General features: G+C 37.8%; 1 protein-coding gene across 1 annotated transcript; it reads right to left on the bottom strand.

The window, feature by feature from the left end:
• LOC149264518 (FHA domain-containing protein FHA2-like) lies at positions 1 to 26,204 on the bottom strand. The gene is made up of 4 exons (XM_089428245.1): positions 24,868 to 26,204; positions 21,972 to 22,129; positions 20,450 to 20,692; positions 1 to 445 (listed from the first exon to the last, which is right to left on the bottom strand). Exons 1-3 carry the CDS (start codon positions 25,478 to 25,480, stop codon positions 20,483 to 20,485), a joined length of 981 nt encoding a protein of 326 aa, XP_089284371.1. The 5' UTR covers positions 25,481 to 26,204; the 3' UTR covers positions 1 to 445; positions 20,450 to 20,482.
• Positions 26,205 to 27,378: the final 1,174 nt, after the last annotated feature.

Raw genomic sequence — 27,378 nt, 5'->3', positions numbered from 1 at the left:
TGAAATTGAAGAGACATTTTGAAACTCAAGATAATTACTTATTTACATTTTGTTTGATACTCACAGAATTCTAGACCCCTTATAGAGATTAGTTCATCCCATCCTCATACTTAAATTTCACACGTTTTGGCCTCATGGGTTGCCTCTTCATTCCTAAACTGACAAGGAGAATATCAAAAGAGAATAAAACATACAAACATAGATCACGACTCATGCCAGTAGACAATTCTAGGTCAAAATCCACTTAGTTCAGATGGTGAGTAGCAAAGTAGAGTCATGCCAGTAGGCAATTCTAGGTCAAAATCCACTTAGTTAAGATCGTGAGTAGCAAAGTAGCAAAAATCTCGCAGCACCATAAGAAAATATGCAAGATTCCAGAGCAGCCAGAAGCTTGACATTTCAAAATCATTCACATCATTTTTGCCATAGCGAAATATAATACTTCCTGCACGCCATAGCAAAAAGTAAGAACCTCAACAAAGATCAAATCCACTTTCTACCAATTCAATATGTTTTCTCTAATGACCAGCAACAACACATTTCGTTGTTACATAACTACATGATTTGCACATGCTAATCAACATAACTCAAAAACAGATACAAAACATATAGCATGCAAAGTGAACTACAACCTCAGACATTCAACAGTAGTGTCTATCATCTGTTTTTCTGTCTAAAACAAAGAAAACAGCATTGTATTGTCAAGCATTCTCCTCTAGACCATGCAAACACCAAAAGGAACTTACACATGTATTCATCTGCAATCAAATATGCACATTCACAGTGAATCCACACACAAAAACAAAAATCTTCTTGCTGAAACTATAAGAAACAATTTCAAAGCAGGCACAAACAAACGAAGATGTGACAGTACAAATGAGACCCTTAGCATTTCATGTCAGCAAAAGTAAAATGAAGCTTCAAGATTTAGTAATGAATAATATTCAAACCAACAACCTGTTGCACCTTGTAGGACACCACATTTAAGGCCATAAATTTCACCAACAACAAAACAATATATACCAAAGTTGATTGACCTTTACTCTCTGATCCATACCAATTCAAAGCTTCAGCTCTATGATTGTTTACAAGGGCTCCTATCTCTAACTTTTTAGGTGATATTTGGAATTGTTTTGACTCAATAATCTGTCAATTATTTGATCTAAATATTCCACCTCTTTAACGGTAATATTGAGTAGAAACTGTAGAGACTGATTCTTCAAATTCTGTGTGGTCGAGGATCCAATTCAATCTCAACAATCCATTCTTGTTGAATTCATATAATGGATTCACGTGATAATTCAATATCAAGAAAGTTTTCATCATGAACCTTCTTACTTGGCATAGTTATTGCGGTAGCAAAGTGATCTGCTAATGGACTCTCCCAATGTATCACACATGATACATATAGGATTTCACTAACACCAATAAGCACTTCTTCGTCATCCAGATGTTGATATGTGGAAGAAGCAATCTGGGTATGAACAAATTTGTTTAAGAAATTCAGGAATGAACTAAACAACCAAGAACCTCAATTCAAAAAAAGGACAACAATCAAAAAAGAAGACAATGTAGTTCAGCACAAAGAAGAAAAATTCATGCCTTACAACAGGGAACAATGGTAGAAGGGCAGTAACTTTAATAATTGTTATATTGATTCAAGAGCTTCTAAACATATGACTAACTGCAAAGATTAGTCAATTTACTTTTGTAAAAGGTCAAACAAAATCTGTCTCTCGAGTGTCTAGTGATGGAGAGTACCTTATAAAAGGAAAAGGCAATGTCCAAATCAAAATTAATTATTAAAGGTATAATTATAGTTCATAGATGTTTTTACATCCCTAGCTTGGAGAAATAAATACTTTTGATCAATGAGATTATAAAGCATAGCACACACCTGGATTTCATTTTTATGAATATGCCTTGTAATAGGCAAACAAAGCATCAAGAAAACTCCGGCAGGATTCAAGGAGCAGGGCCTTCATGCACTTCTTAATGATGAAGATGCAAAGCCACATGCCTTGATAACCAACGATGGACAAGACAACAACACATTGTAGCACCAAAGGAGTAGTCAAACTTGTCTTACCAGAAAATTAGAATTCAACGAAGGCAAGCCCTGGAAGGTGACCACTGATCTTGAACCAGTGCATGCCAACATATGTGATCCAATGAGGACAATATTTGTTTACAATGACAAGTATTTTATGTTGATAGCAGATGATTTTACATCAGAATTGTGGGTGTTTGTCTCTTAAAATAAAAGTCAAATGCTTAGCTCAAATTTAAGAACTACTGAGCCATAGTTGAAAAGAAAACTAGTAAAAGTGTTACAATCCTCCAACAAACAATTGAGTAGAGGCTCATTTTAATGAATTTATTTTTGTATATCACTCTGTATACTGCTCAACTACTGCTCAACAAAAGTGGAGCAGTTGAAAGGAGAAACCATCGTAATGAGCATAAATATATACATAAACATCAAAGACTAGTAATACTAAATAATACAATAAATGAAGTGAACATCCAACTAAAGGACATGACCTGTCAACCCTTGTAACTAGTCAATGCTAGGAATACACAATGGCATTGTAACATCCAACCTGTCTCTCATTCATTATCAAGCGTATTTCTCACTTATTAAGTTATTTATATGGATTTCAACCCATTGTCCTTTTTACATTGGATATCAGTAAAAGAACTTTGTTCGTTTCAACCAAACAGTTGTAAAGATGGTAAGATGCATGTTCCAACATAGGCAGTACCTAATAGGTATTTCACAGAAGCAATATACACTAGTGTGCTTGGCACTTGGTTAGCAAGTCCCCCACAAAAGTAGTATAAAATGCTACCCCTGCAGAGGCTTGGCATGGAAGAAAACCTCAATTGAGTCACCTTACAGTCTTTGTTTCTGTTGCATATGGTCCGATTCCAAAATGAAAACAAAGTAATAAATGCATGAAATTAATGTTTACCAGCTATAGTGAACAGCACAAAACCTACAGGCTGATTGATATTGCTATGAACAAGGACACATTTAGTCATCATGTCATAATTAATGAGTACGGGACATTTTCAGTCCATTTCCGATCTGAAAATCACCCAAAGTGCACATAGAAGAGATGCACAAGGAAAGAAAACCCTTCGCAGCTAATGTAGAGAGAAAATTCAGCACTGAAGTAGCTGAAAATTACTCAAATTGGGGGCCAAGGCCCATTGGGTACCACATAACACTAGAGACTGTTCAGTTGGAGAAGTGTACACAATCATAATAAGAATGGCCAAGTGACACAGGAAAGAGAAGAACAGAGACATATTTATTTTGCTTTATTTGATGTTGTTAATGATGACAGAAAAAGCTCATAGAGAGGGTGAACGCAAAACAGCATCTACAGTAGGATGGTTGTTAAAATTGGCAAATAGGGCCAAACTCCACATGGGTCATCTTATTTATGACAGCTGATAATTTTCTTGGATTACTCTCTCCGAGAGGCGTAGGATTGATCTAAAGATAATCCGATTCTAACATGTACAATTGAAGTTATGTATTTATTTTGATTATGGTCAAATTGTCAAGGTCGACCAACAAACTTATGTAGGTTCAAAAGCCCAACAGTCACGTCTATTCAACCTCAATGTTGCATATAAATAGAAGGTGACTTAACCTCATTTGGACACACTCAACTTCACACTTCTCTCTCTCTCTCTCCTCATTGATTGGGTACAGATTTCTGGGCCTCTCTCTTCACACCGCTGAAATTTCAGGACAGTTTGACCAAGCATTGACCAGCATGCGTTGACCTACTTTGACTGCATTTTTGTGAGGGTTATCTCTGTTTGGGGAGGCCGCATTTCTGGGCACATAAATCGAGGCTAAACGTTGACTGTTGACCAGCATTGACTGCAACTAGGGCTGACCACAGCTGGGCTGTTTAAACAGACTTTGACTGGGCTGAATTTCACTGTTTTGAGGGCTGTTTCATGTTGCTATTTGGAGGCTGAAGTTGACTGAAGTTGACCGATTTGCTGAGAGTCAAATTTGCCATGTTGACCATCATTGACTTTTCTGGTTATGGCTCTTTTGCTGCTGTTATAAATTATCAGATTTATAAATTGTACTATCTCTCTCTGCTGAAATATTGAAGACTATAAGAAGATTTGATAAAGGGTTCCAAACATTGGGGTTTGTCCCTGGCTGGTGCCACATCTTGTGTCCTCTTGTCTTGGCTTGTCTTCTACTATTTATGTTTATGTTCTATCTGTATTTTACTATCATGTTGATGTGATTGCTACTCTGAATAATGATACTGGGCTAATAAAGAAATTGAAATAAAATTGCTCTAAAGCATAAACATACCATTGTTGCATAAAATTAACATGGTATCAGAGTTGAGGTGAAGACAGCCCAATTAAGAGTGAAAGAGCAATCACCAAAGACAGTTGGACAAGGACAACAGGTTCAATGGGTTCCTCATCCTACTTCCCGGCTAAAGACAAGCTCCATGATAAATTTGACTATCATGGATGGAAGATGTCTCTTGATTTGACCTTGGAAGAAAAAGAGGTGATGGACTATGTGCAGGGTAAAATCCCTGAACCTCCTTCAAATGCACCAACTACTGCGAAGACCAAGTACAATAGGGTTGAAGTCAAAGCAAAGAAAATTATCATGGATTCCATTGACAAGCATTTGGTGGCCTACATCTCCGAATTGAAGACCTCCAAGGAGATCTACGACAGGTTGGCCAATATGTTCAAGATTAGTAATGCTAATCAAATTCTATTTCTCAAGAATAAGCTGAAAGATATTAAGAAGGGCAAGGACGAGGATATTCAATCATATTTCTTGAGGATTACTAAGATCAAGAACGATCTACTCTCGATTGGAGAAGTCATTCCTAACAGGGAACTTACTCTCATCGCCCTTGGAAGACTCCCACCTGAGTGGTATGTATTTAGAACCACCGTCCTCAACAATGATCGAATTCCAGGGTTTGAAGAATTGATGTTGAGATGCATTCAAGAAGAAACAAGAATGGTGGAGCAAGAAATGCCTTCTAATAGAAGCAACCCCACTGCATTCTCCGCTCATGCCAAAAGGAGAAATAATGCAGGGTCTAAAGGTCATTTCCATGGAAAGCCTAGATCTAAGGGAGGAAGGAAGGGTAGGTGCTTTGTTTGCAATAAGATTGGCCACTATGCAAGGCAGTGTCCAAATAGAAGGGATACATCGCATGATGATGATCACAATCATTCCAAGGGATTGTGATCACCCTACCCGATGTGAGACTGATGGTGACAGGTATGCCCGAGTTCAAAGTAGAGCATGAAGGTGTATGTCCGGGATGTGCCGAAGGAAAACTTACAAGGGGGCCATTCCCCTCAAGTAATAGCAAGACCACAGATATATTGCAATTGATCCACTCTGACATATCTAGTATGATGCTTGTAAACTCTTTAGGAGGATACTTATATTATCTCACCTTTACGGATATTTATTCTCACAAGACCTGGATCTACTTATTGAAGAAGAAGGATCAAGTGTTCACCTAGTTCCGACACTTCAAAGCCTTGATCGAAAACCAATCCAAGAAGAAAATCAAGATATTGAGGACTGATAATGGGACCGAGTACGAATCCAATGAATTCCAAGATTATTGTAGAGAAGTTGGCATTAAGAGGGAGAATACAATGCCATACACTCCTTAGCAAAATGGTGCAGCCGAAAGGAAGAATCGCTCTATTGTAGAAACAGTTTGTGTCATGCTTCATGATCAAGGCCTTTCGAAGTTCCTATGGGCTGAAGCGAAAATATCGTCGTGTATGTTAAAAACTGATGCCCTCATCAAGCATTGCACTCCAAGGCTCCCAAAGAAATGTTCACTGGTAAGAAACCCGGTGTCTCTCATTTTAGAATTTTTGGAAGTCCCATATATTTTCATGTGCCGAGAGAGAAAAGAAGCAAATTGGGTGAATCTGGGAAGAAAGGAATCTTTGTGGGCTATAGTGAAAATTCTAAGGGATATAGAATTTATGTGGTTGGTCAAAAGGAAGTTGAGATAAGTCATGATGTCACCTTCGACGAAGATATGGCCCTCAGGAAGATCAACAACCTTCCTATCCTAAGGAAGGACAAAGAACCTGACACCCAAAATCAAGGTGCAAAAGAAGATTAAACCATGCCTGATGTTGATGAACCTATGGATCATATTGATTGTCCTCATCATGAGCCCTCCTCCAAAAGGAGACCCTCATGGCTTAGGGAGACTCTCAAAGATGCCGAAAGACACATTCCACCAAGGGGGACTTTCCGTGAATGCAAGAAGCCAAACAAGTATCAAGGATATTTGACCGCCATGAGCACTATCATTCAAAATGAGCCTTCATCATTCGAAGATGTCGTGAAAGATCAAGTATGGAAGGATGCTATGAATGAAGAATACAAGTCAATTATGAAGAATGATGTCTGGGTGGTGGTCCCTAGACCCCAGGACAAATCGATTGTCACCTCTAAGTGGCTCTACAAAATCAAGCATGGAGTTGATGGAAGTGTAGAAAAGTTCAAGGCTCGCTTTGTTGCTCGAGGCTTCTCTCAAAAGGAAGGTGTAGATTACGATGAGATATTTGCACCTGTTGCCCGACACACCACCATCCGTTCAATCATAGCCCTTGTTGCCTCGCAAGGATGGTACCTACAACAAATGGATGTCAAGGCCGCTTTCTTGAATGGTTCAATCAAAGAGGAAGTCTATGTGGAACAACCCGAGGGGTTTGAGGTTCATGATTAGGAATCTCATGTATGCAAGTTGAAGAAAGCTCTCTATGGATTGAAGCAAGCACCTCGGGATTGGTATGAGGGGAGCAATAGCTATTTGATGAAGTTGGGATTCACTAGATGTGAAGCCGATCCGAACCCTTACTTTAAAATTGAAAATGATAAACCTTTCATTCTGGCAATTTATGTGGATGACCTCTTTCTGACAAGTGTAGACCCTCTCATTCACAAATGTAAGAGGGAGTTGACTTCTAAATTTGAGATGAAGGACCTAGGACCGATGCACTATTTCCTAGGGTTGGAGGTCTGGAAAAAGCCAGGTGAAATTTTCCTCTCAAGGAAAATATGTTGTGAAGAATCAAGATATTGGAAAGATTTGGGATGGTGGACTCCAAGCCTGTGACTACTCCGATGGAACTTAATTTTAAGAAGGTATGTGCTAGTGTTGTTGTACCTAAATTGGGAAATGCTTATGAGTATCGTCAACTCATAGGAGCACTGATGTTCTTGGTGAACTCCCGTCCGGACATATGTTTTTTGTAGTTAACACATTCAGCCAATATATGGTTGAGCCTCATCATATACATTGGATTGGTGCCAAGAATTTTCTGAGATATCTTCGGGGCACAATCACTCATGGACTGAGATACACTGCCGGAAATGTGAGCCTGCATGGTTATTCTCATGCTGATTGGGTTGGCAGTGTGTTGGATTGCAAGAGCACTTTTGGATGTTGTTTTTCTTTGGGTTTTACTTCGATATCCTGGATGAGCAAGAAGCAGAAATCAATTGCCTTGAGCACCATCAAGGCTGAATACATAACTATTAGTATGGCCTCCTATGAAGTTGTCTGGTTGAGAAAGCTCTTCAGTGAGTTGTTTGGAGATGTGTTGCATACCAGCGTGATCCTCTGCAACAACCAGAGTGGGATCTGATGATCAGAGAATCTTGTGTTTCATGATCGCTCCAAGCATATAGATATCAGGTACTACTTTATTCGGGACATGGTACAACAAGGAGCTATAAGGCTCCATCACATTAGGACTAATGAGCAGGTCGTCGATATTCTGACAAAGCCCCTGCGGAAGGTCAAATTCTTGGCCTTCCAAAAACGACTTGGAGTCATGGAGAGACCCTCTTATGAGGGTCCTATATGAGATGGACATTGAGCTCTGGGAACTTCGGGGGGCTTGGGGTACTTCTTGGAGCAGTGAGCAACCATAGGGTCAGTGGTTCAACCTTCCCCTAGTGGTTTGTTGTGTACAGGGTGAGTGGTTCAACCCTCCCCTGCGATAACCCTTGGCGACATGTAGTCAGGATGAGTGGTTCATCCTTCTCCTACTAAGACATCCTACCCATGCAGTCTGGGACTCATGGGAAGTACCTCTCATCTGGCCAATGAGTAGGGAAAGGAGGATAGGGACCATAGTACTACCGATGGACGCATCGTGTACTATCGTACTCCCTATGCTAGAATGACTAATATTGATCTGGGATCAATTGGAACCGACTTCAGGTCAGTAAGAGTGGTATGACACACTCTCCTTTGATTGGGACTAACTTCGGGTCAGTAGAGAATGGTATGATACATTCTCGATCACTTCTTCTTCTTCATAGTTCAACAGAGCAGAGCAGTGCAAAGCAGTGTATTGATGGCAGAGATAGTACAAATTGGCAGAGGGATTAGCAGATGGAGTTCTCCCTAGTTGAGAGGGAGTGTTAAAATTGGCACCTAGAGCCAAACTCCACATGGGTCATAAAATTTATGACCGCTGATATTTTTCTTGGATTCCTCTTTCCGAGAAGTGTAGGATTGATCTAAAGATAATCCGATTCTGACATGTACAAATGAAGTTATGAATTTATTTTGATTATGGTCAAATTGTCAAGGTCGGCCAGCAAACTTATGTAGGCTCAGAAGCCCAACAGTGACGTCTATTCATCCTCAACATTGCATATAAATAGAAAGCGACTTAACCTCATTTGGACACACTCATCTTCACACTTCTCTCTCTTTCTCCTCATTGATTCGGTATAGATTTCTGGGCCTCTCTCCACACGGCCGAAATTTCAGGAGACCAAATTTCTGGACAGTTTGACCAAGTGTTGACCAACATCTGTTGACCTCCATTGACTACGTTTTTGTGAGGGCTATCTCTGTTTGGGAAGGCCGCATTTCTGGTCACAAAAATCGAGGCTAAACGTTGATTGTTGACCAGCGTTGACTGCAGCTAGGGCTGACCGCAGGTGGACTGTTTGACCAGACTTTGACTGAGCTGAATTTGACTATTTTGAGGGCTGTTTCATCTTGCCGTTTGGAGGCCGAAGTTGCCTGAAGTTGACTGATTTTTCTGGTATGGCTCTTTTGCTGCTGTTATAAGTTATCAGATTTGTAAATTGTACTATCTCTCTCTGCTGAACTATTGAAGACTAAAAGAATATTTGATCAAAGGTTTCCCCACATTGGGGTTTGTCCTTGGCTGGTGCCACATCTTGTGTCCTCTTGTCTTGGCTTGTCTTCTACTATTTATGTTTATGTTCTATCTACATTTACTATCATGTTGATGTGATTGCTAATCTGAATGTTGATACTGGGCTAATAAAGAAATTGAATTAAAATTGCTCTAAAGTATAGAACATACCATTGTTGCCTAAAATTAACAATTGTGCTTATACAACAAAGCATAACAAGAACATTAATATTTTGGGCTGCCAAGGTGTGGATGACGTGAGTTCAACGAACAGACAAACAGACAAGACTCTACATTGGTGGAGGGGCTAAACACTTCAGCCAATATTGACCCTCATCTGGCTAATATATCAATTGTCAAACAGATGGTTGATGACAAGATTATCATTGAACATGCAACTATTTGTGATATGATCAGGACGTTAGATAAATAATATAGTGATCATTTATTTGTCCCTAGCTGATGGTTTAAGACTTCATGTTATTAAGTTACATTGAGGTCATATTTCAAAATATAACTGAAATTTGTAGATGATAAAGCAAAATATAACATCCAATGACAACTTAGACATTCTTAAACTCGTATAAAAAATTGAAGTATATTCATTTCCTCACAGGTGGAATAGTTTTTCTTCCTCTTATTGTGAATTTATCAACAGCTGAATTTTTGTTGCACTGACTAAGCATGGATAAAACATCTAACACTAAAATGAGGGTTGTGGATTACACAAGGCAAGAAAATCAATAGTTCATGGACATTTCAATAACTTGTGGAAAATGAAGAATCAATGCCACTAGATAGTCTATCAATGGTCAAATATATAACATGCAGGAAGTAACAGAATAAGGAGAGCTCTAAACCTGATGTGATATGCGGCTTTTTGCTAATGGAATTGGCCAATGGAGAAGTAAGAATATTGCAAACAGAAATCTGCTACACCTGAACGTTTCCCAATTTAACACATTGGGCCTTTATGAAACCTTTTTATGGGAGTCCTCACCTTTGAGAATTAAATCCAGACTCTTATGGTTCATTGTTTCTCTATTGCAGCCGAAAAGATTATTCTCACTCTTAATCAACTCCAGCAACAGAAAATCTCTTTCGGCAGGGAAGTGCAATGGCCGCCATAAATCTTCTGCTGCCACAAAAATTTGAGATGCAATACAGGAAAAGAAATTATGGACTAAGATGCTATTAGAGTATTTCATTCAATGGATGGATTTGCCCTTCAAGGATGATACATGGAAAGGCCCAGAATTACTTCAACATCCAGCACACCAACTGCTTTGGAACAAAGCAATTCGAGAAGGGAGTACAGAATTCTGTGCCATTACAACCTAAAAGAAAGTAAGCTTGAACATACAGATTGTGCCAGATGGCCCTAAGCATAGATTAAGAGAAATTTAGCCTTAACATAAAATAACAAAAGTTTTTTTTATTAACATCCAATGAGCGCCAACAAAGTTGGTTCATGCAACTACACAGCAGGAGTACAAAAGCAACTCCTATCACTACCATACTAAAAATCAGAGAGAAAGCTAACTAACAGTGTTATAAGAAACGAACTGGACCATTCACCATACTGAACCAGCGAGTTCCTACCGTTTTTTAGCAAAATACAGTCTGACCTGGTGCAATGTTCCCTATAAATTGATAAGCTAATGGCGGACGAAATAGACTATCCGACCCCATAGGCTATAGCCTTGATAAAGAGGTAAAAACCCAAATTTGTACAATGTTGGGGCAACACTGCACAAATATTGGGTCAGCTGGGGCAAAAGAGCTCAAGATTGGGGGTTGCATACACAACCTTTCAAATATGGAAGCCCATGGAGAAAACTATAAATTCAAAAGAGTTAAAATTCATTTGATCATAGGATTGGAATTGAATTGACTCTGTTTTCTTCAGCCTGAGACTCTAAGAGTTTTAAGATCCCTTTCCCCTACTAATTTCGGTGGTTAAAGAATCCACCCTAGTTAGTTCTGTTTCTCTATTTTCTACTTTATTTTGGCAACAGGGAATTCTCTATCTAAGGAGCAGTGAAGTATTTTGGGAAGGCTCTGTGGCAAGGCAAATCAAGTCACCCTGAAGCTGGATGAATCTGTGAGGCTAATTCCTGGAACAGATCAAAGTTTTCTTAGGCCAAATCCACGTGGGCTCACCCTGTGGCAGAGGAAAACAACCATCTGAATTAGGCTGAAATTCTCCTGGAGTTAAACTTCATCTTTTCTGAGACCGGAATTGTAGAACAGGTTCAACGATAGCCATTCTGTGACCATACGAATTTGTATAAGTATGAAAAGAGACCTTTCAGCCTAGTCCGAGCCCTCACTGAGGCTAGACAGAGGTCTGGAGCAGGCCCAAGTTCCTGAAGCAAGCACAGGAAGCCTTGAGACAGATTTTTGGAGTTCTGACCAATTTAAGGGACAGACCAGAGTTTGATTATCCTTTCAGACACCTCGCTATCTCCCTGAGGAAACTCACATTCCATTTCTGAGTTACAATCGCATTGTGGATAATCCCTGTAGCAGAACAATGGTTCATCCTTGAGCTAGTCAGGCAGTTTCTCTGGTCAGAACCGCAAAAAACAGTATAGTGTTGCTCAGATCAGTTGAAAGGATACAGTGATCAGTTAGCAAGCTCTGTTGACTTCAGAATTAGATTAGAATTGTTTGGAATTGTACTGGAACTGGTTGGATTTATCCGAACGTTGAATTCGGACTATATTAATACTGTTGAATTGTTGAACTATAGCTTTGCACTGTATGGTTTGTCGGGTTGTTGAAAGAGCAGGATTGTTTACTGAAGGTAATATTTATGCTGGAATAGTTGTTTCATTTTCTGAACAGCAAAAGGATTTTGATGAAAACCCTAGTTGCTTAAGAAAACCTAGCGCAAATTTCCTAGAATATTAGACTGATGCCACAGACCAAAAAAGGCATGGTACCGAACCAGCTAGTTTTGTACAATGTCACAAGGGACCCTTGCAATACAAAGTTTTCTTTTTTTAAGAAATAATTTATGAGTGGGGCAGTCTAATATTCAACCATAGATCCCTACTAATGCTATGTAATTAATGGCAATGTTAAATTCTTAAAGTAAAAGCCTTTTACTTTAATTTTTCACATTACCATTAATTGACTCAAAATCCAGCAGACTTAACAGTTATGGGGATTTCAGAATTTGAGGGATTGAAACATTTCCATTGGATTTTGTCATGTACAAGGGTATGGAACTAGCACTTAATGAAGAGCACCAAGCCCTCTATGTACCTTGATGTTGATTGCACTGATTGCTGAACTCCTCTGCCACGACCCTAGTGAAAATGTATCCATCACTCAAACAAAATCTTGATTTGTCATGTTAAGCTATTTCTATATTGTTTTAATGCATAGAGGTGATATTGATGATGAGAATCCCAATATAGGCAATGACTTTGATGATATGTAGGGATTGGTTGTAGCATGAGTTTTTTGGACTCTAGAGGACATCTAGAGCCTCTTTGTTGATGTAGTTTTAGTTTAAAGATGGATTGCACTTGGTGCAATTTTGGTTATATGCACCCTTACTTGTTGTATATATGATAAACTTTGCATATTTGTGTATAATGGTTTGGGTTCATATGGATGCACATGAATATATATGTTTTTTTTCAAAATTTGAACATTTATGTATTTTTTGGTCCAGTTTTTTTCCAGTTCCAGTCCGGTTCTAATAACATTGGGCTAGCCGCTAGAAGCAGAATAAGGACAGAGAGGGAATGGAATGGTTCCCATTCAGTTGTCAACCCCGTGAAGGGACCAACACCACTGCATGATGATTAATAGACACCTGGCCCAAATACCTGAGTATTATATCTATTTTGGTATAAATGCTTTATTGTTACGTGCCCCTACTTTAGAGCCCGCCAAAGATTTTATATCAGTGGTTTATCTCCCTTTAAGCCTATTTATAGGTGTGGACAATAAGAATGAGCTCAAAGTTTCGGTATTGCAAATATTGCTTGGAGACTAAGCAGGACCAAGAGCAGCCACCCACACCACAATGAATAATTCTGGGCCCAAGTTGGGGTCCATACCTTCTTAGTAAAGTATCTGTGGTGTTGGTACTATTTCCATTTGTCTAAATTTTATATATGTTGTTTGGACTATGCGTTTACAGATTCATTGTATTGTAGTTCCACACTATATAATTGTTGTGATTCCTTCTACAGTGTCAAATTTTACAGCCATTAATCAAAAATCTGCTGCATTCCATTTGCTGAATTTATTCTGTCACCTTTGCAAGATCAATTCAGATGTCAAAAATAGGCTAATAACATAATTCAACCCAGATTACACAGGCCTGCACAAGAGGGCATTTGGAATTGACCTTCAACTGGCATACAAAGATTAAAAATTTAAATCCATTTAGTTTCAACTGTCCCTAGGCAAGGAAGGAAGTCAACATAAACGTATCCAACCAACCATACCAATTCTCTGATCACATTCTCAAGGACAACAGTCCCCTTGCCTTCAGATGTTTCTTTTCTGAATGCTTCCATCAAAAAGAGTTTCACCTCTTATGTTTCAAAATTGTTAAAAAATAACTTAATAAGTACCAGCAACAATAGCAAAGCTGTCAAAATAGTTGCTACCACTTCCATAGATGGTCAGGGGTATAGACCACAAACTTGAGGTGATGGCACAGGAAATGTCGTATGGGTCAGCACCTCCCGAACATAAAATCACAAAAAATATAAAAACTCTAATGAAACAAATAATAATACTGAGTACAAAATTACAAATATAAACAAAGCTACATCAAATTAGAAAATTTAACATAGGTGAGTTACACTGCTTTTCAGAAATCCAAATGAAAATATACAACAATACATCCATACACAATTACTTGACATAGATTCCCTTCCCTTGCATTTACCATCCTAAAGAGTCCTTCCAAGTACAAACTAAGATTATTAAACATAAGTTTCACTGCCAACCTTGGGCCAAATGACAGTCTCATTCAGATGGAGGACACTTTCGGGGGGCAGCCCCACCAATCTCCATTGGCTGTTGAAACTGTAATGGTATGTTTTGGTCTTCACCAAGTACACTTCAAAATGCTATCAGGTCTCATGAAATCCAAATGAAAATATACAACAATACATCCATACACAATTACTTGACATAGATTCCCTTCCCTTGCATTTACCATCCTAGAGAGTCCTTCCAAGTACAAACTAAGATTATTAAACATAAGTTTCACTGCCAACCTTGGGCCAAATGACAGTCTCTTCAGATGTAGGACACTTTCGGGGGGCAGCCCCACCAATCCCCATTGGCTGTTGAAACTGTAATGGTATGTTTTGGTCTTCACCAAGTACACTTCAAGATGCTATCAGGTCTCATGACCAATGTTTTAAAACACCGACTCCGACTCCAACTCGGCCGAGGGTCGACTCCGACTCCGACTCTAACTCGGTATCGACTCGGTCGGCTCGATTTCAATGACTCGATCGTTGTAAAAAATACATTAAACATTTATTTATTTTATAAAAAAACATAATTTTAGAAGTTTTCATTCATGTTTCCAAACACATCATTAGAATATAGATAGAAGACAACATATGATCAAAGTAGCCTCATGAATATATCCATTATATCAAAATGGCACCCAATGCACTGTCCAATACATACATGATGATGATATAGAGATAACAAAAACACATAACCAAGGAGGCTAGAAATGGTGTTATCCTCCAAAATAGATTGTAAGTCATCAAGGAACTAATACAAGGGTCCAAGAGTGTTCCTCACTCCAAGAAAGTCCCAAAGTGCATGTGTACATCTTCAAAAGGTGCATCCTCCACCATGATGTCATCTAGGAGAGACCCTACGTCACCCTTTTCAAGCATGTGAGTGACATGGCACCCCTAAGGGTAAGCATTGGCATCAAAGAGGGATGTGCTAGCCCTCCTAAGTCATCTCAATGATAACCATCCTTATCTGTGTTTTGGAAGAAGGCACCATCCACCAAAACATGGTCAAGGCCAGCCAAGGGGCATCTTCAGTCCATTTGGGCATATCATCAAATAGTCCAACGTCCAAGGTTTTAAGTTTAGTGTTTTAGCATTTGGAGGCTCGTCAAGGGGTGTAACATCACGTGGAATCAACTCAAGGCTCGATGCTCATCTTTGGAGGGCCAAGGTTGGGGCCACAAAGTTAGGTTTGCTTTAAGAAAGGGGCAAAGAACCTATTGGAAGGTTTTGAAGAAGAATGAAGCTATCCCTTAAGGAATCTCTACTACATATGTGATACCACCTAAACAAACCTCTCAAGATCAAATGAGATAAACTTATTTAGAGACAAAAAACCATTCAAGTATCATCGTGAAAAATTTGGAGTCCCCCAAAAGAAAAAAAATTAAAAAAAAATCGTTGTTTTTAGTTCACGGGTCGCTGTCATCCTACCCGGCCGAGCCGGTCGGGTCACTACTGAACCGGCCGAGTTATTAGACAACTCGGCCGGCTCGGTAATAACTCGGCCGGCCGAACCAGTTCACTGGCCGAGTCGACCCGGTGAGGCCTTGACTCGGACCAACTTGGCCGAATCGGTTTCAAGCCGACCGAATCTTAAAACACTGCTCGCGACCTTCTTTTTCCTCATAGAGACACATGCGGGTCCCATGAAAACACCACCCCCAATTCAGGGGTACCATTGGATATAAAATAACTATCCAAGTTATATAAAATAAAGGGTTTAACTATCCAAGTTATATAAAATAAAGAACATTTTTCGGGGGAAAAGGCCTTATGAGATCATTGCGAAAAAGGAAACAAAAACGGAAACCAATAGTGGAAGATTTTCAAAAACTATATTTAACTATGTTCCAGTGCTATTTAAAATTAAGGGGGCCCTTGTAGAGAAAAATGCTATTATTTTTATCTCACCAGCGGAAGGTAAAAATTATATAAACCCTAAAATCACAAACCAATTAGTGATTCTTGAGAGTCAAATATAATTGAAAAATCATAACCAATTTACAATTAAACATTGAAGATTATACATTTACATCGCAATTCTTCGTTCAAACCCTATGGAACAATCAAGGTGACATTATTTTGGGGTCACCATGAATGGAAACTCTAGGGTCCATCCTAAATACGAAAAAATTTTGACATTTTCATACAAAAAGCAAAAAATAGCACTACAAGATGTTACATTGAAGCCAAATTTAGTAACACCAGAAAACATACAAGATATCTCAAAAGTAATTTTTCAAGAAAGTAAAAAAGTACTAGAAAATAATATGCAAAGAGAAATTGACAAAATCACCACTGACAAAAATGATGACGTTTCCCGACTTAAAGACCATAGTGAAAAATTACTAACACAAATCAAGAAGCTTAAAAAAGACAACAAGTTGTTGAAAAACAAGGTACAACACCGTATTGAGAAGGAAGCAACGAAATCTTAAAATATAGAAATTCAAGTTGACAAGAAAGGAATGAATATCGATTCAATGAATATCACAATTCAAGAAGAAGACAAGGCAGTTTAAGAAAAAACACACTCAAATGTTGGAGATCAAAAAATGGAAATTCCAAGTGAATATTCTATAAGTAACTCAACAACATAAGTACTTGAACTAAGTCAAAATATTGCCATACACATGATAAAGGAAAGACAAACCAAAAGAATTCTTTATATATATCTGAATCACAAGAACAAACATCTCAATCAATCTACAAATTTGTATCGCTAGGGACAAAAAAAAAACAAACTTATGTTCTAAAGAATATTGAAGTTCGCACAATCCAGTCTTGTTACAACAAATCATCACAAGTTTCCAACAACCGCAAGATTCCACAGAAGATTGATTTAGGATGGTTAGATCCCTTCTTAGTAAGACAATTTTGTTTATCTCTCAAAGGATCTTATCATCATGTATCAATGAAGATGACAACTCGAAGAACTTCGAAAGAAACAAAAAGATTAAAAGACAAAGTAACAGTTGACACGCCTTATCAACAATAAGCTTTAAGGACAAAGCTTTTTGAAGAGGAGAGCAATATTATGAATAATATATATATATATGATATAAATAATAATAATGATGATGAATAATGATCAATTAACTAATAATTAGTATTGAAGAGGCATGTCTCTGTAGACATGATCATTCGTGAAAGGGTACTTGCCTAGCTATATATACAGGACCCTCATTTGTAACATTCTCATCTCATATCTCATATCTTCTGTAAATTTCTTATATAATATATTTGTCCTATCAAGGATATTTATATATTTCAAATCTTCTGAGTATTCTATTGCATTTATGAACTTTGTTCATAACACCATCCACCCAATACACAAATCAAGTTCCAGTGCAAATCCTAACAATTACAAGACAATCATGGTTGGTCATACATTCTCAATGGTTTATGCTACCCCCATCCCTTTGATACTCCTTGAGGAGCTTGAGCAAAGACACCTTAGAGTTAAGAGGACAAGCTAGTTTTTGACCTACCTATCAAACAATCAATCACATCCTCAAAGTCTAAGCTATCGAGCAGGTAAGACATTTCTTTTTGAAGGTTTATTCCTACATCATAGAATTTCAGAAAACTTTTTGACTTGGTCCCACAAGAGGCTCTATTCCAAAGGCTTAGAGGCAATGCCATTTTTGAGACTCTTCTACTAACCAACATGTGCTTATATGAGTCTCTTCTAGGTCATTATCACATAGCATACAAAGGTGTCAATGTTTATCAAGAGTGCCACTAGAGGTCAAGGGTGTCCCTTTCTCCAACAAGCTGGAAACTGGAATCCTTCCTTCATATAACCCTATCCAAGACAGTGATGGGTGTCTTCTCCAACATGTTGTGATTTTTATTCTTGCTTTTGTTGATGATGTGATCCTCTTAGATTCTTCTTTGAAGGGGTTACAAAGATGGTTAGATACACTAGCCCTTGTAGACAACCTTCGATAGTTGACAATCAATTTGGGCAAAACCAAGGTTATGATCTTCAACAAATCGAAAAAGGTCTTCTCAAATTACTATTTCTTCTTCATTAGGGAGGAGATCAAGATCAACAACTCCTACACATACTTAGGGATTTAATTCTCAAGGCCTCATTTCAATCTAAAAGGTGTTCTCCAACTTTATGTCAACATAGGCTATAGATCCTTAGCCCTACTCAAGAGATTGTGCTTCTGACACCCTTTCTAAGATATCCCCCATCCAAGAGGTCTTTTTTAGATTCCATTATCCAACTCACAACTCTTTATATCTTTATAGTTCGAAGGTTTGGGAGCCTTTTTTTCAATATGACTAGGCCATGTCGAAGAGGATGCAAACCCTTTGCCTTTGACAACTCATCCAATGCAAGCGAGCAATTTCCACACCCATCCTTCTTGCAAAGTTGGTGTCAAAATCCTTCAACTTGAGACTATTTTCAACCTAGTTTCATTCATTGAATGTGTTCATAACTATGCTAACTTGGTGACAGGTCAAGCTCATTACTCATACCTAGCCTACTATCCATAAGTCCATTGCTCTAGGTATTTGATCCAAACAAATTCAAGGTTGGCTTATGGGGATTTCAAATCTTTTGAAATTTGTGGGCATCTCAATTAACCACCTCCCCTTGTTTAAACGTTCACTTGAATGCACCTAGTTGCCTCATTCCTACTAGACAAGGACCACCTAGGACTACATCTACATGCATTACACTCAAGTAACTTGGGCTAACCCACCGAGTGGGTTATGCTTAAAGATGGCTAGATATGCAACACACTTCCTAGAGCGCAGAAACAAGCTCATTGTCCAACCTATGTTCATATGTCATCACTAAATGCATGTTCTTTGCATCCACTAGGCCTATTCAAAATGGGTTTATGTAGGCTTGAGTGGAGGCACCAACTCAACTAGTCAATTAGGATTTACCAATTGCACCACCATCTTCAAAAGGTTGAGATTGGAGAGCATTTCATATTTCACAACCCCATTTATTACTAAGATTCAAGAGCAAATCCAATGTTTGTTTAGGGAGTCATGGGCCCTTTCTAGTTGCTTTCAATATCCCAACCCATGATGCTTGGCCCTCAAAATCAAATCATAGATTCTTTAGCAACCCTCCCAACCAACCTCATACCAAATGTGATCACTTCCTTATTCCATGTGCTCCTATCTACAAGGGGCACCAAGAGACAAATCAATTGCAATACATTCCTTAATTATAGATCAATGCGAGCTCAACTGGCTATTTCTACTTCTCTACAAACGCAGAGATATTGTCGCTCTAGATCACATACTAGCAATCAAATGAGACCACCTAGGACTTGACAGTGGGAAACCCCGTCCATGCATGAGCACAATGCACAACCCAGCTTATCTTCTAGGCTTCTAGCTCCCTCTTCCAAACAACACTCTATCCTAAGCTTCCTACATTCCATTCAGCCTCGAATGTTAAAGGGGCAAGTGCTATTAAATCCTGATTTGCCTATTCCAGATTTGAGATCCATTTCTCTCATATCTGTTTTTGTTAACTACAGTCAAAGTTTAAGGCTTGGCATATATGGCAATACCTTATATTATTTTACTTTTTGCATCTTGCTTTATTAAAATGCCACCTTCATCAAGGTGCTCTCACTTTGTATCAACACTATTGCACTCAACAATCCCATTGACATTTTTTTGGTCATTTGTTGAACATTAATAAAATTATCTTCATGTTATCTTAGTGCATGTTTATAGCCTTGGAAATGACTGACCCCATTTCACATATTATTTTAGCATCATTACGAGAATTCAAACAATCCATCATAAGGGGAATTCAAACAAACCATAAGCTTCAGCAACACAATAAGAAGCCTCGTATAACCTAAAGCAACTCTGCTCTAAAACCCACACCCAAATATAACTGTTTAACTCTAAAAGTCTAACTGACAAAACCTAACTATCTAGTATATCTATTTTAATTCTAATCAATAACATCTGTGCCAATGCATTTGAGTTACAATAAAATGTCAACATGATGCCTACAAATATAATGTAATGTGAAGCATTCCAGATATCAGAATTGGCATGCAATAGAAAGAAAACAATTTGCATGCAAAAAACAATGAAGGAAACATAGCATTTGATTAATCAAGACATTAATTGGATGATAAAACCTACAAATTAATGACAACTGATATCTGATTTATAGTGCTTACCAATGAAGCTATCATTCTCTAGAGTCTGTCAGATTAGGACAGGAGAGAGACCAAAGATACAAATTCCGCAGTCATCCGTCCTTTTGACCTTGTGTTGATAACAAAGTGTTCCGGATTTTTTCTGAGCAACTCAAGAAGCCCAACCCATGGCCTTCTTTTACTTTCGGCAGTAGTCCAATCATCTGATGTCAAATACTTCCTTATCCTATTTTGATGCCAAATGCCACTATAATGCTCAAGAAGCTGCAAACAATGGAAAAACGTAATTGAGCTTTAAATTTGAAGAGCCTGAATTAAATCAATGTTGCTATACATGATCGTATTTCTATGCATTATCATCAATAATCCAAAACCAGTAAAATAAATCAACCTGCAGAATCAAATGACATGATACACTTAAAAATCTTAGCTTAAGAATATGATACTCCCAAACTATGGCTGCCTTATGTCAAGCACCTCCAATGTCTTCACATAAGATTTTAATGAATAACATTGAATATCTGATATTAGCAAAATAATTACATGTCCAAAGAAGACTGGTTACTGATATCATGATACTAAAGATAAAATCAAATGGTTTTTCTGTTGCGTGTATTAACAAATCTCAAAAACAATCACATTAGATTGCTTAGAAAATGGTCATTATAGACTTAGAAAATTATAATTACAGTAACACAAACAAGGCTACCATTATTAGCAGCATTTGGCAGAGATATACAAATGAATGTTGTTCATTTTCCATCAGACCAGATTGCTACATAGGTAACAGGAAGCAGAGAAAACTAACAAAAAATTGACTATTGTACCTTTCATAAAGCAGTAACTAACTTTTGACCCTCATGTGCATCTACGTGCAGTCTAGATGCTATAGCATTCTTACAGTGGTAATCAACTTTTGAACCTTAATCAAAAGTGAAAATCAGATTCTACAGAGGAGAAATTTAAGCATTCCACATGCAGAGAAAATCTAAGAACTCATAATTTTCTTCCCCTTGAGAATTCTACATAGATGAACTCTAGGCATTCTGGTGAGGAAATATAAGAATTTGTTTTTTCATTAATATCAAGTCTTTACAACTTCAAAACTGCATTTACAAGCAGACGAAATCAGAGTCACAAAAACCTATGTTTGACAGTGGCATGATATTAGCAGTCTTTAACCACTATCATCTCAAGCTCAGAGCATCTTCCTTGGGATTGCTTCCTCCAAGAGATGAGTGAATTCAGATAATTGAAAACATCAAAGAGTTTGAGCACATATGAAGTTGGTTCCAAACAGCACTAATGCCATTTCAAAGTTTAAGTATTCAGCTTGAACTTTGATCATTATAAGGTTGTTATTAACCCTTTATACTGCTGCTTTTCATTGCTTTGGTCCATATCTATATCCTTTTATCAAGAGAAGGCTTCCCCTACAGTTTTATCTCCAATACCATTTTTAACAAGCTAAAGGGTAACCTTGCCTCACATAAAAATAAAAGTAGGCTTTATTCAATGCTCATGTGGGATAAAGAAGGTTCACCTCAGAATGAAGTTTAGCCATTGGCATCCATTCACCTGGTCCACATAGATCAGAGAGCACAGTTGCTACAGCTGAAACAACCTCCTTTTCTTCTTTTCGTATCTGCTGAGAATTATCAGTTTCATGGTCCATTCTCCTCCATGTATCCCCCTTTAGATCTGAATAAAGTAAACAATGATATCAGACAATTTCAGAGACACCATTCATGTCTTGAGGGCGTCATTAATTAACAACCTCCAAGTAAATGTAAGGAGCCACATGCCAACTACATGTCTGATATTTTTGCATCTAAAGAAAAAGTTAAAACGAGCTTGCTCAATTAGAACTACAACCATAATCACAGAATATTTAAACACGGCAACAACATATATGTGAAGAGTTTACAACATAAAATATCCAGACCATGTAAAAACACATTAATGAAGCTGATTCAGACAGTACGCAAGGATCTTTTCAGGGTAAAATTTGAGTCTTACAACCAGACAATCAAACCTTTCTTGGGTATGAAACAATTTAATGGAAACAAAAATTAAAAATTTTGCAAGAAAAATAAGGATTTTGCATTCCATGACATGTCCATCATTTAGACAGCATAAGCTCATGTGAAAATTGAATTCTCAAATGAAATAATCAGATAACTAGGGACAGTATCAAGCCTTTTCCAATTTCTTCAAAAGAAGCCCTTTACAATCAAAATAAACTGGTAAAGCACAAAGCACCTCTTAAAAACATTAATAAGAAACAATTATTAAAATTAAAATATTCTTGATGGATATTGGTTTTACTATTTTCCTAACACTAAAACCTGAGGATGGGGGTACCATAGTGAATTGATCAAATCAAATCAATAAAACGGGCTATATTCAGCTTACAGCAAGCAAAGATCAAACCCTTAACCAATGACCTGAAAAATGTGCATGGTAGTGCTGGTGAAAACTGGGAAACAATGCATTTTTAACATTTTAAGACATTTTGGGAAAGAAGATTGCATGGCAACAGACCTTGATTTTGATGCGTGAAATCTAGCAATTTGTTGATGTTGGATGATTCAAATCAATGGTCTGATTTGAGAAAGCAAAAGAACACCTACTATCTCTCTGCACTGCAACAAAACTATAATGAAAATGGCATCAACCCTAACCACCGAAACTCTAAAATGATACTTAACCTTCATTTCACCATGAAATTCTTTTTATTTTGTAAGTTGAATTTATTCATGTTACTGATATGTATTGTGATGCCAGTTGCACTCTGAAAGTTTCTTGCTTCTCTATAAGAGATTTGCCTGACTTGACAAGTCTTGACTCTAACCAGTAAGTTTGGGCAAGTCTTTCCAATTCAAACAGCTCTCAGCTCAGCCACGTTGACTTACAAAGTTTCAGAGATTGTTGTAACTATGATATATTCATTACAATAAATTCAACCCTGATCACGGTACAGGACCAACTTTCTCAAGGCATGCAAAGGTTAGACCAATAGGCTTTTTTAACAGAATGGAAATTGTCAGATAGACTGCAGAATTAGAAAATAGTCAATACACAGATTTCACATGCCACTGGCAATGAGAGGAGTAAATGGAGAGGACTATGCAGTAAGTGTTCATCTTCCAATGCACAGTAGCCCAACTGTTTGACAAGTGTAGAACACAGGTTTGACCACAGGTATTTCAGTCAGGCTACCTCCAGCAATCTTTCCACATCCCTCTTTCGCATATTTGGGTATGTTCACACCACTTGAGAGTGGTGACAGGGCATCTTCTTCCCGGGGAGGAACATATTTGCAGGTTCTGTTCCTTATGTCAAGGGGAGAAAGGGCAGCACTTCTTCTGTTGCACTGATTATTATACAACTCAAGGGAGATACCACTTCCTCTTCAGGGATTTAAGAAAGTTCACTAGCTATCATCAGAGGTGCTTCGGTTTGTTCATTAGAGAGAGAAGTGATTGGATTAAGATGTCATTTGCTCCATTGTCCTCCGCAACATTAACGCAGATTACCCTCTTTCTTAGAGCCTGTCATTACAACTGCAGGTTTAATACCCAGTGGCTACTACCAAAAGGAATGATCAAGGTACATCAGGCATTATTCCTCAACGCACTCCGCAACAAATCATGGAAAGCTCACCAACTTTTTCTCTAGTACCAGCTTCCCCTTCTTTGGTCTTGAGGCTTGGGCGAAAGTTAGTATCTTATGCTTTCAGTTCATTTGCATGTATCCATGTAGTCCAGGTTTTGCTTGATTTATTAGGAAAGAAGGAAAGCTCAGAATTTGGAAGACACCCAGACTTGTCAGAGATGGGAAACTCCTCTCTATCTCATGATCCTTTTCACTGCTTGTGGCACTCCGCTGTACGGATCAACCACAGCCTTTTTCATATAAAATCTTAACATTTCCTGTGAAAAAAACCTTCCAATTCTCCCAAGAAAACAAACTTTCATGCTAATGCAGCCAATTTCTGTTATCCTATAATATCTTATAGTTATCCTAGGCCATTTTTCCCAGATATAGGGAAAGAAACTGGTGAAAGTTTGGGACGGAAATGAAGAAAAACCCCATGGGAAACGGCTTCTAAGCAGAAAGCCCACAAGGGTCTTGCCTGGCTATAATACAAAATAAAATTACAAATATATTACAAAATAGCGAAGCATTCTTTCTTGGATCTTTTTTGCCTAGTTGTTAGGGAGAAAACTTCTCAAACGTGATTAATTAATCGGTCACCCTGGTTCAGGGAGCATGAAATTTGACTCAAATAACCAAGAAATAACAAGTTAACCTAAACGATACACCAGATTTTATGTGGCATAACCTAAGTTAACCTTAGTACGATAAAGCGCGGGGACTTGACCTAGAGATGAAAAAAGCGTTCAGAAAATTAGAATTTAGAAAAAAAGGCTCACCAAACTGATAAGAAAACCCTTTCTTAGCAGACGGTCCCGGCGGCAGCACATTGTAGGTCATCATTTCTTGCGAGGGCCAAGCATTGGGCGCCATCAGCGCCCCTTCCACACCATTGCCCTGCTTCCGAGACTTCCTCTGGTTATTCCCGTCCTCATCCCCAGCTCCTTTAGGCCTTCCCGTTCTCTTCTTGGCCACCGCTGCAGCAACAATAGGACCAGAGGCTGAAACATGAGAAGCCAAAGCAGCAACACGAAGATTCGCATGAGTCTCCACAATACTCCTGACTGGCAGCAGAAAATAAAACTTCTTGTCCCCGATCTGCAACATATCCTGTGAATCGAGCTTAATTGGAGGGTTTCCGGGAAGATATAGCACTCCTTCCACATAACACCCATTTTTCCCCAAAACTTCCAGCGCGAACCTTTTTCTGTCGAAATCATAGTAAATCCTCGCGTGTAAACGGGAAATGTTCATACCGCCGCCGAGGGAGAACAAATCGACGTCAACAGACGAACTCCTGCCTTTCCTGCCGAGAGTTATCGAGTAGCTCTGCATGTAGAACTCGAAATCTTCCCCCTTCAGCTTAGCAAAGCCGGCATCAGGCTGTTCCATTCTTTTTCCTCCGTCAGCAATCTGGAACTTGGGATCAAAATGTCAAAAAACCCTGCAAATCTTCCTTTAATATGGAGAGATTCGCAATCTGTAGATGCAGTCACTTTGAATGATGGTGCAGAATGTATTTAACATAATAGCGCCATGATTTGCGACCAGGTCACCATTAGGGTTGGTAATCAATGAACTTCGATATTGTGACCAAATTGAGCCGAACCAGAGTACTGACGAATCCATAGGACTATATTTGTTTTCTAGAAGTTGCGTGGTCTTGAAAATAATGGGAAAAAAAATTTGCATCGACATGCTTTCCTCCATGGTTAAACTTTGTTAAGTGGCACTGGGGATAATTTTATATATTTTAATGTATTTCAGCAGATGGATTCAAGGTTTCCCTCACATCACCTAATAAATTATACAGCTTCTGTAACCCTAAAAGACCAAAATAAATTTAAATTTAAATTTAAATGTAAAAATAACAGTATGGACGAAGTGGTTTACTCAAAATGTGAGTTGCTAAAATCTCACGGAAGAATCCTGATCACAACATAAATAGTGATCCCACTTCCGAAACCTTCTCACACTGATAACTATTAATATATGGAGATTAAATCACATTATCATCAAACTGTTACCAGGTAGGGTTTCTTGTGAATCCGCCATGAATTTTGGATGTAAGGGTTTCAGGTGAATCAGGTTAAGGTCTAGGTGAATATTTTTACCTTTACCTATAATATAAAGTTACAAGATTCTAAAGAATCCAACGATTGAAGCAAGGACTTGCAAAATAAATTTTCACCAACCATTTTTACAAATTCTATTATGCCATCTTTGAACAGGTGACTGAAAAAGATGTGATTGAAAAGACTGCATCACACGGAAAAATATTATTTCACAGTGATTCATATATATTTCACAATGATTCAATATTTGACAGTGAGTCATATATATATATTCCATAGTGATTCATATTGTGAAATATTTCACAGTGATTCATATATATTTCATAGTGATTCATATTGTTATTGTTAGAAGTTTTTGGAAAAAGTTAGAAGTTTTTGGAAAAAGATTTTGTATGAATTTTTCTTGTTTTATAGTGATTCATATTGTTATTCTTAGAAGTTTTTGGAAAAAGACTTTGTATGAATTTTTTCTTGTTCGGCTCCATCCATATGGGTGGAAAGTCCAATAGAGTCGACCTAAAAAGTTAGGCAAAAAAAAAAATCATACACAGTGTTCTTCTGAAACACCATATGGGGTCGCCCTGAAAAGTTAGGCAAAAAAAAATCATACACAGTGTTCTTTTGAGAACTGAGTGGAGAGTCTACCTGAAATGTTAGATAAGAAAATTTGGGGTGGAGAGTCTACCTGAAATGGTCTTCTTCCGAAAACTATGAGTGGAGAGTCTACCAGAAATAAGAAAATTTGGGGTGAAGAATCTACTTGAAATGGTCTTCTTCCGAAAACTATGAGCAGAGAGTCTACCAGAAATGCCATACACAGTGTTATTCTGAAAACTTCTAACAACAAAAATAATTATTAATTAAATAGTTGATTATATTGATAAGAAGAAATGCATTTTCTTAATCATTAATTTTAATCAAATTATATAATTATTAATTATACTAAAACAATTATTAATAATAAAAATTCCAATAATTATTAATTGTATTAAAATGAAGAGAAATTAAAAAGACGATGTATTTAGAAAACTTGATCTTCTATTGAACATTAAAAGATCTTTTGCCAAATTTGATATATTAATTGTGTTATGTGACACAACAATTATTATTGATAAAAACTCCAACAATAATTGCTTAAGTAGTTGGTTGCACTAAATTCAAGAGAAATCAAAAAATCTAGGATAACTACTTAAGTGGTTGGTTTCACTAAATTCA

This window comes from Pinus tabuliformis, chromosome 6, assembly GCF_031772625.1.
Source record: "Pinus tabuliformis cultivar Carrire ecotype Pingquan chromosome 6, CPIR1, whole genome shotgun sequence".
Taxonomy (NCBI): domain Eukaryota; kingdom Viridiplantae; phylum Streptophyta; class Pinopsida; order Pinales; family Pinaceae; genus Pinus; species Pinus tabuliformis.
This window is presented reverse-complemented; position numbering and strand designations above follow the sequence as displayed.